The sequence below is a fragment of the Mandrillus leucophaeus genome, unplaced genomic scaffold (genome assembly GCF_000951045.1).
Source record: "Mandrillus leucophaeus isolate KB7577 unplaced genomic scaffold, Mleu.le_1.0 Scaffold194, whole genome shotgun sequence".
In the NCBI taxonomy this organism is placed as follows: domain Eukaryota; kingdom Metazoa; phylum Chordata; class Mammalia; order Primates; family Cercopithecidae; genus Mandrillus; species Mandrillus leucophaeus.
In genome coordinates, this window is record NW_012101965.1 from 477,272 (window position 1) to 488,172 (window position 10,901).

A 10,901-nucleotide genomic window follows, 5' to 3' on the forward strand; every position below is an offset into this window, starting at 1 on the left:
CCATGTTGGCCAGGCTGGTCTCGAACTCCTGACCTCAGGTGATCCGCCTGCCTAGGCCTCTCAAAGTGCTGGGATCACAGGTGTGAGCCACCCACCTACCTTATCTGTTTTAAAATGTATTCATTTATCACTATTAAAGCACCTGTGAGGTTACCTCCTTTTCCATGCCTAAAAGATGTCGGCAGTGCTAACTTCTAGAAATCAAATATTCACGATTTCATTCTCGGACTTTCGGCTAAGGCCAAGTGAATTATTTATGGATTTCAATCAGATTAATAGCTAACATTGGCTGGCATGGTGGCTCATGCCTGTAATCCCAGCACTTTGGGAGGCAGAGTTGGGCGGATTGCTTGAGCCCAGGAGTTTAAGACAAGCCTGGGCAACATGGTGAAACCCGGTCTCTACAAAAAAATACAAAAAAAGTTAGCCAGGTGTGGTAGCACATGCCTGTAGTCCTAGATACTTGGGAGGCTGAGGTAGGAGGATCACCTGAGCCTGGGGAAGTCGAGGCTGCAGTGAACTGTGATCATGGCACTGCACTCCAGCCGAGGTGACAGAGGGAAACCCTGTCTCAAACCCCACAACTAAATAGCTAACATTTAAGCTAAGTACTTACTTATATGCACACACTGTGCTAGTGAAATAGGCATCATTATCTATAGCTAAAGAAATTTAGGCACCAGTGAGTTCCTGATACCATGTGATGCTTTGCTCCAATTCTTGTCGCCAAGGTCAGTCCTATGAAACTACCTTATTTACGTAACTGTTGAATCATCAAGTTATCCAGCAGTGACTAGACTCCCTGGGTGGGGTGGAAGGAATACTACAAAGGAAGCTGTCAAGGGCAGGAGCCCTCCAGAGGCCTCCCAGCTCACGGGACTTTCCTGCAGGCCTCAGTGAAGATGAGTGGTGACAGTGGACTCTGGCAGAAGTGTGCTGCCGTGCGACAAGGTAGCCTTTTCTAGGCTTTCGATACCAAATGAGGAGGGAAGAAAGAGGGATTTTATTCCCAGCAGAAGGTATCCCCACAAGAGCAGCAGGTGGTATAGAAGGGAATTGGATATTCCTGCTCAGAGTAAATAATGGCAGAAATTGCAACAGGGAAAACTGTTAATAATTTACTCTCTAGGAAATGTAAGATCAAGGCATTCCTTACTTCCTAGTGACATTTCAGAAATTGACTGTTCTTCCAAAAAAGCTGTGGATGATTAATTTTCTACATGAGAGAGTGAACTTGTCAAGGACACACAGGATTGTAGTAGCAGAATGGATTCCAAGCTCAATTGTGGAGCATTTTCCTGTAAGCTGAGGGTATCTGGGGCAGGTGAAACCCTGGTAGTTTGTATGAGGATGAGTTCAGTTCAAGAACCAGTTCCTGGCAATGCTAGGTGTCAAATATTGTGCTAGCCCCTAAGTCAGGGTTCCTGTCCTCAGAGGTCACAGTATGGGAAGAGAGCTGGGAGCTAAGAGCAGAGAAGCCTTTCTTATTAACGCTGGTCTTTCAGTTTCCACACATAACTTCCTTTCTAGCTCAGGTCTCATAGAATGATGGGATTGAAATTCATTTACCTTCTCAATAGTTTTCAGAATGACAGGGTAATTGTTGAAGAAATTGGTATATGTGTTCAACTGGCTTCCAAACTTCGTGACTATTTCTCCCACACAGTGAGCTGGGCCCCATTCCTGTAGTCTGTCTCTCAGGTTATCTAGAAACTGCCTGTGGTATGAGAAGAGCATACGCATGAAATATTCACTTGAGATAACTTACAAACCCAAATATCCATTGTCATCAGCACGGGCATTTTCAGCCTAGTCCTTTACAGTAGGGTTTTGGTCAAGTCATTTCTTCTTAACACAGAGAAGTGCAGATTTGACAGGAAAGGGAACTGGGACGTGAAGGAGTAGGTTGGCTGGGGTAGAATCCCACCTCTTCACCTCAGTTCCTTGAGTCAGAACCACACACTGGCCACGATACAGCTGCCGCCTGATATCCCAGTCTCTTGCCTCCAGATAGGCAGGTGGGTGAAAGTTGTTACAGTTTTTAGAGGGGAGTGCTCCACTGTCTTCAACAGGGAGTGCCATAGTCCCTGCTTGGCCCGTTTCCCCAGGGCTCTGAGAAAATCCCTCATTCATCTATCAGAGGCCTTCAACACTGGAAGAGGCCTAGTTCAACCTCTTCACCGTAGGAACCGGGGCCCATTGAGAGGAAGGAACTTGTTCCAAGTTACCTAGAGAGTCACCATCGGGGAAGCACATACTCAGGTTGCCTCCCTTTACCACAGGCAGAAATGATCACTTTTCTCTCTCATGTTAGGCACTTGAAAATATGTTGTTATTAAATTGACCCCCAGCTTGGGCTTTCTAAGCTAAGTGCGGTGGCTTAATCCCATTAAATCCTTCTGGTTTTTTCCCATTGCTTAACTGAACATTGCTGATTAAGAATGAGTATATGGCTCTCCTCCTTCCTGCTGTCTTTTGCATGGACTGTCTATTGGTTACAGCAAGGATTCCCAACCCCCAGGCCGTGGATGGTTCTGGTCCATGGCCTGTTAGGAACCCGGCTGCACAGCAGGAGGTGAGTGGCGGTTGAGTGAGTGAAGCTTCATGGATATTTACAACCGCTCCCTACTGCTTGCATTACTGCCTGAGCTCCAGATCAGCAGCAGCATTAGATTCTCATGGGAGTGCAAACACTGTGGTGAACTGCACATTTGAGGGATGTAGGTTGCATGCTCCTTATGAGAATCTAATGCCTGATGATCTGTCACTGTCTCCCATCACCCCAAGACGGGACCATCTAGTTGCAGGAAAACAAGCTCAGGGCTCCTACTGCTTTACATTATGGTGAGTTGTATAATTATTTTATTATATATTACAATGTAATGATAATAGAAATAAAGTGCATAATAAATGTAATGTGCTTGAATCATCCCGAAACCATTCCCCCCACCCCTGGTCTGTGTAAATATTGTCTTCCATGAAACTGGTTCCTGGTGCCAAAAAGGTTGGGGACCGCGGGGTTACAAAAAGCCTAGGTCCTGAACGCCACTCCTTGCGCCATGGCTAGGAACCAGGGAAGGGGTGTCCTTGGGAATTACTACTGGTTGCAGCCCGGTAGGTAATGTGATGACGATCTCTCTGCTATAATCAGGGTCCCTAAGAGGGGCAGAGCATCATTGCACCTCCATGCAGCTTTAGAAACATTAAAGTATGGGCTCTTCTCAGTGCACAATGAATACTTAAAAAAATACATATTCCGGATTTACCTGTTAAGACTTAAAATCTGTAGAATATCAGAGAAAAGGATCTGGATATTGGCAGCACTCAGAATTGCTCTGTTTGATGACAGTGCTGCTTTCAGTGGTGCGAAATAAACATCTCTCACAATTTCCAGCATCTGCACGTATTTTCTCTCACTCTGTAAGAGTTCCCTGACAACTCTAGTTCGCTTTTCTGCTGAATCCTTCTGGAGTATTCTCTCCTGTAGAGAAGTGTTAAGAACTCAAGTCAGTGATGGAGAAGTAGAAGTGCTGAGCAGTCAGGCAGCTACATGGAGAACTCCCCCCCACCACCCCTTGCTGGTTTGTGCTGTTCAGGTTGAAGGGGACTTCACAGGGGGCTGTGGAGGACCCCGCTGTCCATCACTTGTCCCCAGTATCACCAGAGAGCCCCTCATATCAGGCCAGCCTGATGGCCAAGTAGAGAGGAGAATTTTAATCTTGGATCTAAAGGAAGGCAGTTTGAAAATTTACTTTTATCCATCTGTCCATCCAAATCAATATTAGGTATCTTATGCTGGTGCTGGCCATGTAATGATGAGAACAAGACAGAGTCCTGTCTTCATGGAGGTTACAGTCTAGTGAGGAAGCCTTTGGCTTGTCTACCCTTGTTTGTTTTCCTATTTCTTTTTCCAAGTAGTGTTTTATTGATTATCCTGCAAATAGAAAAACTGAAATGAGCTAGCCCTCTGCTACAGTTTGAATGTGTCCCTTCCAAAATTCAGGTGTAGCCAATGTGACAGTATTAAGAAGTGGAGCCGTGAAAAGATGACTGGGTCATGAGGACTCCTCCTTCATGTATGGGATCAGGTGCCCTTAGAAAGGGGCTTGGCAGAGGGAATTGGTCCTCTCTTGCCTTCCACCATGTGAGTACTCCAAGAGAAGGCCCTTGACAGATGCCAGCACCTTGATCTTAGATTTCCCAGCCTCATAAAGAACTTCTGTTCTTTGTAAATTACCCAGTCTCATGTATTCTATTGCAGCAGCATGAACAGGTGAAGACAGCTTTTTATTATTAGCTAGTTTGCTTCTCCAACTGACATATGAAAAATCTGAAGCATATGCTCTTCTTTCAGTATTAAGGATCTAACTTCAGTATTAAGGATAGACTTGGAGCTATGAGCCCATCTCTCCTGACTAGCCAGGTTGCCAGATGTGCTATGTTATATTTCCAACTCTTGTTTTATTTATTTATTATTTTACTTTTTTTCTTTTGAGATGGAGTCTCATTCTTTAGTCCAGGCTGGAGTGCAGTGGTGCGATCTTGCTCACTGCAACCTTCGCCTCCCAGGTTCAAGTGATTCTCCTGCCTCAGCCTCCCAAGTAGCTGGGACTACAGGTGCATGCCACCATGCCCAGATAATTTTTGTATTTTTAGTAGAGACAGAGTTTCACCATGCTGGCCAGAATGTTCTCGATCTCTTGACCTTGTGATCCACCCACCTCAGCCTCCTAAAGTGCTGGGATTACAGGTGTGAGTCACCATGCCCAGCCTCTTGTTTTATTTTTTAATGCAGAGGTGAAAATCATACACTAGCCTAAAGAAATTCCATAGCCTGATGTTGTGTGTGCTATGTTTATATGGAGAGAGAAATTACTTTTTATTGCTGGTACTAGATATTTTTTTTCTTTTATCTGCATGTTTCAAAAGCTATAAAATGAGCATCTTTATAACAGAAAATCTATAATATCTAAATTTCAAAAACATAATGTCCTTCAATTTGAGCCTAGGATTATTATTTTCCCTCCAGCCCTAAATATACCCCACACTGCCCCCAATAAAATATGACAATACTGCTTCTGCCACTCCTGGTGCTGCTTGTGTTCTCATTCAGTGCAGACCTGAGGTAACTCCAGCACTCACCATGGTAAACAGAAAGCTCAAGGAAGGAGTCAGAACTGCTCACATTAATTTTAAGGTGGTGGGCAGGATGGTTCCTTGGTACAATTTAAGATTAACAGGCATACACCACTTAGTAATAACCACTAAGTAAACTAAGTAAACTTAGCTTACTTAGTACACTTAGTAAACTAGTGACAAGCAAGGCTTGTCAATGAGGTGGATCAGATTCCAATTTGTCAGATGGCCAATCAGTGAAACAGAAACACCTGCAAAATTGGAAATGGAGGTTAAAGATGCAATTGATGTGTTTCAGCAGCAGAAGGAGTCGTCCAGTAAAAAGAGAACCTGCTACTTTACGCCAGAGGCTATTCTTACAGACCAAGGGTGCATTCTCAACTGCAATTTGGTTCCACTACATCCTAACTATTACAGTATAGTTTTCTCTGTTCTTTCATTTCCTTCACCATTCCTTTATTGTACATAAGGTTAACTGATGAATGTGCACAAGGATTTTTAAAAAAATTAGTGGCTAATGATACGTGTTGATCAACACAAATGGAGATGAGAAGGTGAAAAATGCTTCTGTGAAAAGACCTCCTTGGCCAGGTACAGTGGCTCACGCCTGTAATGCCAGCACTTTGAGAGGGCGAGGCAGCTGGATCACCTGAGGTCAGGATTTCGAGACCAGCTTGACCAACATGACAAAACCCTGTCTCTACTAAAAATACAAAAATTAGCCAGGCCTGTTAGCACATGTCTGTAATCCCAGCCACTCAGGAGGCTGAGGCAGGAGAATCACTGGAACCTGGGAGGCCAAGGTTGCAGTGAGCCGAGATCGTGCCACCACACTCCAGCCTGGGCGACAGAGCAAGACTCCGTCTCAAAACAAAAAAAAAAAAACACCTCTTTTCTCCCTTCATGGGATGCACATTCAGCAGTTATCTTTATATTCCAATCTGTTATTTTGCTCTCATTGTTTTAACAACAGCAATATATACATATACATATATATATATATATATATGTAGTTTTCATTGTCAAACCTTTTGTTGTTATCTTGAGACCACTGTCAGGTATTATTACCAATAGTCATATATATATATGTATATATGTGTGTGTATATATATGTGTGTGTGTGTGTGTATATATATATAAATCCTTGCATACCTTGTTCAATTGGAGAATTCTAATGTTTTTCATTTATCATTGTAACATGAAGGGCAAATTTTATAACATTTCTGTACCTACCTCTTATATGTAGGACAATCTGTCTTTAAGTGAGGATCAATTAGTTGATAAAAATGATTCCCAGATAGTTTTTCCTTCAAGTCAAGCACCCTGTTGTTTAAATAAGTGTCTTGTTTAAAATGAAAAAATGTGTAATGCTATGTGATCTTCACCAAGATGCGTTAACCATAATTTCACTAACTGGAATTATAATGTAAAAATAGCTTAAGAGAAAAATGAGAGAACTCACTGTAGTTGAAATACCATAAACACACTTTTCTTTTTTTCAGTTTTTTATTTTGAGACAGGGTCTCCGTCTGTCACCCACGCTGAAGTGCAGTGGTGCAATCATGGCTCACTGCAGCCTCGACCTCCCAGGCTCAAGCGATCCTCCTGCCTCAGCCACCAGAGTAGCCACCACAACAGGCTAATTTTTATATTTTTTTTTTTGTAGAGACAGGGTTTTGCCATGTTGCCCAGGCTGGTCTCAAACTCCTCTGCTTAAGCGATATACCCACCTTGGCCTCCCAAAGTGCTGGGATTGCAAGCATGAGCTGCCAAACTCTTCTTATTTTCCAAACACATGGTCTGTATAGACTACCTATTTAGACATATCTAATGAGGTAAAACATACATCTGCATCCCACTTGTCAGTTGGCTTACAGCCCATATTATTTTTTAATATTATATGTGTATTTCTATATGTATGTATTTTTAAATATTGGAGTTATCCAACATTTATAATCATTTTGAACTAAGGTTTTCATTGTCAAACCTTTGGTTGTTATCTTGAAACCACCGTCAGGTATTATTACCAATAGTCAGATGAGATACCCTCATATCCCCTGCTCTATGCAACACGTTCCTCCTGGGAGTTCCTAGGGATGGGTTTGGGGCGAGTGGGCACCCATGTCCTGGGGCTCCACGGCCTGCGCTGTCTGCAGCAGACGGATACAGCGAGGGTGTCTGGGGCTGGGAGAGAGCCCCAGGTCTGAGCTCAGGGCTGCAGGACTTAAGATTTTTCTTGCCCAATTGTCTGGCCTTAGGGAAGTCATTTGACTTTTTCTCCCCCATGTAACTTTTCTTAATTCTAGTCCTTTGTCTATAAAATGTGGCTAGGAATGTGTCTTTTATAGGATTTTGAGAATGAAAGGTGATAAGAAGTGTGTCCGTGTGTTGAAGAAAACAAAACAACGTGCCATGCCCTGGGCTACACAGGATGGGACTGGCCTCTGCCGAGGCTGCAGCTTCCTCCACACTTTACCTTTGACATAGAAAGACGGAGCCCTAGACATTGCGTTCATTAGACTCAACTTTTGAAGTCAGACTGTAAGTTGGTAGATTAATTAGAAACTGTGAGGCTTTGTCCCCATGCCATTTCTTTAAAAGACATCCTAGTATCATAGAGGAAAGTCAGGGAGTAACAACCAGATTGGTTTTGCTCCAAGATGGTTACACTGCTGTCCTTCTGGCTCAACTTCTTTTCAGTCCAGGGCTTATTTGAAAAATAAGTCTGCTAGCTGAATTACCTCTAATTATACTTGAGGTTTTTCTTTTAATCCCCCAAAGGGAAATTTTCAAGGAAAACAAAGAACTAACCAGAATAAAGGCTGAAATTTCACTGTCAGGAGCAAAACCAATGGTAAATTTGCATTATGTAATAATTAGCTTACCAGATTAATCAGTGCTTCAAAATTTAAATCATTTTTGCTGAGCCTGGACTTTGTGTCCCAAGAATTGTCTTCTACAACACTTCTTTCCTGAAGATTGAATGGAAACTTGGTTATTGGAGGCAGGTCTTGGCATCTCTGAAAACTCAGTACTGTGCCTGCAGGAGGCCCTCAGAAGCCTCTGCCTTCAGCCCCAACCACAGTGTTCCCTACACACAATGAGTTAAGTGCTTGCAAATGGGATGCCACTCTTAAATTTTATGGTTTTTAAAAATAGCCTTTGCTTCCTTTGAACTACATAATAGTTGAAAACTAAATCCAGCAAAGCTCCCTCTTCCCTGGGAGCCAGGGGAGTCATGCTGGCCTGGGGCTCCTCCCAGGCTTAGAGACTCACACACATTCCTGGATAACAGGCTTCTTTTTTTTTTTCTTTTTCTTGAGCCGGAGTCTCACTCTGTCACCCAGGCTGGAGTGCAATGGCACAATCTCGGCTCACTGCAACCTCCGCCTCCCAGGTTCAATCCTGCCTCAGCCTTCTGAGGAGCGGGCTTCCAGGGCCCGCTACCACGCCCCACTAATTTTTGTATTTTTAGTAGAGATGGGGTTTCGCCATGTTGGCCAGGCTGGTCTGGAACTCCTGACCTCAGGTGATCCGCCCACTTCGGCCTCCCAAAGTGCTGGGATTACAGGCGTGAGCCACCGAGCCTGGCTAGGTAAGAAGCTTCTGCCTCAGCTCTGCTCTGTTCCTTCTCAGTTGAGGGCAAATAGGTTATTTTATTTTTAAGATCCAGAAGGAAAAGCTCACAAAACTCACTCCTTTTTTTCCCACCAAGTGAAAATGTGTCAAAACCAGTTTGCACACCCTTTCTAGACCTGCATATTTAAATAAGGCTTATTCTTTCTTCACTGCCTTGTTAACTATTCTTACTGTGGCCTCCCTAAAACTTAGCACATTTTTTTAAAAAGCCCTCCACCCCCACCCCTGCTGCCTGCAGCACGGCAGGGTCCACCCTGGCAACAGAGCAATGGTCCTGTGTTTATGTTGAGGGACGATCATGGTCAGCGGCCGTTATTGCTGCCTTCCTCATCAACGATGAAACTACCAATGGCAACCCTTGGATGTCCAGGGATGATGCTGGAAGAATAACTTCAATTTGTAACCAAGACTCCTTTTACCTTACTCTACTGAGGCAAAAACAAATTTTTATTTTGGAGATGTCACATTGCTCTGGCAGCCTGAGCCTCTGCAGAAGAACCCAGGTCTGCAAAGCTGCAGCCAGCTAGCTCTAGTCCTAGATGGCAGGAGGTCCCGCCTGAGCCTAAGTGCTTCCTGTCTGCTCCAGGGAGTCTTCTTATGATTTCTTTTCTCCTCTGCTCTGTGGCTGTCTCATACCAGCCCCGCATGTATCCATACTTATGGTTTGGGTGGAGGGAGGAGATCTACTTTGTTTCGTTTTGAGACAGGGTCTCACTTTTTCACCCATGCTGGAGTGCAGTGGTGCAATATTGGCTCACTGCAGCCTCCACCTCCCAAGCTCAATTGATCCTCCCACCTCAGCCTCCCAAGTGGCTGGGACTACAGGCACATGCCACCATGCCTGGCTAATTTTGTTCATTATTTTTTTAGAGACAAGGTCTCACTATGTTGCCCAGGCTGGTCTCAAATTCAAGTGCTCCTCCTGCTTTGGGATCTCAAAGTGATGGGATTACAGGCGTGAGCCACTGTGCCCAGCCAGTATCTTGCACTCCAGCGTGGGTGATGGTGTGAGGCTGTCTCAAAAAACAAAAACAAAAACTCTCAAGTTGGACCAAGATTAAGATAATGCAAACAGCACACAATTGTATTGTGGATCTCACAGATAAGGGAGCCATCTGTCTCTGGGAGATCACCTGACTACACAGGCTCACATGAAAGTTTATGCATTAAAATTCAGGTGTCATCATGGAACCCCCAGACCACCTTGGCTATTTTTAGAACCTGCTCACTTACAATTGGGCTTTGTTTCACATTCCGGCTCAGCAGCAACTCACTTTTTTAAATATAATTTTTTCTTTGTGGATAGGACATTGATTCGGCATAGTAATTTTGTTCGAACCTAAAATTGGCAAGGTCACTCATTTGATATTATATGTTTAACTGCCAGAATTTTTACAGCTTAATTCTAGATTCCGATGCTATCTTTTACTTAGTTTTTATGGATGAATTCAGACGAAGTAACATGGCAGAAACTTTGCACATTTATAAGACAACGATCATTTTGGGTTGGTGGGTCTTTGCCTTGGCTCTCCAGGACATATAAGGAAGACCATTAAAAAAAAGCTCGGAGAACATGTTAGGAATTTTTCTCTAGGATGGAGCATAGGCAGACACTATTTTCCAGAGACATTCTAGTCATTGCTGATGCTTCTGCCAGCAAACACTCAGCTGCCTGGATGAGGGGCCAGAAATAGTTGTGAAAATGACAGGTAGAGTTCAGGAACAATTATAATTCTGGCGGCCAGCCATCACCATGGTTGCATGGTATCAGTGTAAACATTATAGGCAGACAAAAACCAGGAGCAAATAATCACTGGGCAGCAGGATGGTAGGTAGGTAGGTAGGTGGATGGATAGATAGATACATGGATGGACACACACACATAGTCCTGGATTTGACAGATAATCCCTATTACGCAAGCCTCTCTGGGAGGGTTTGTTTTTTTTTTTTAATGAGATGGAGTCTTGCTCTTGTCACCCAGGCTGGAATGCAGTGCTGCAATCTTGGCTCACTGCAACCTCTGCCTCCCAGGTTCAAGGGATTCTCCTGCCTCAGCCTCCTGAGTAGCTGGGATTACAGGCACCTGCCACCATGCCCGGCTAATTTTTGTGTTTTTCATAGGGACA

At 43.9% G+C, this 10,901-nt stretch overlaps 1 protein-coding gene across 2 annotated transcripts in view; it reads right to left on the bottom strand.

The window, feature by feature from the left end:
- Nucleotides 1-10,901, bottom strand: part of ECT2L (epithelial cell transforming 2 like) — a 112,317-nt gene that overhangs the window by 23,491 nt on the left and 77,925 nt on the right. For both annotated transcript variants that reach the window (XM_011978411.1, XM_011978412.1), the window contains 3 exons: nt 8,022-8,108; nt 3,267-3,481; nt 1,570-1,717 (listed from right to left, as the gene is read on the bottom strand). In XM_011978411.1, coding sequence (XP_011833801.1) covers nt 1,570-1,717; nt 3,267-3,481; nt 8,022-8,108 — 450 coding nt within the window. The remainder of the gene's footprint in view (nt 1-1,569; nt 1,718-3,266; nt 3,482-8,021; nt 8,109-10,901) is intronic.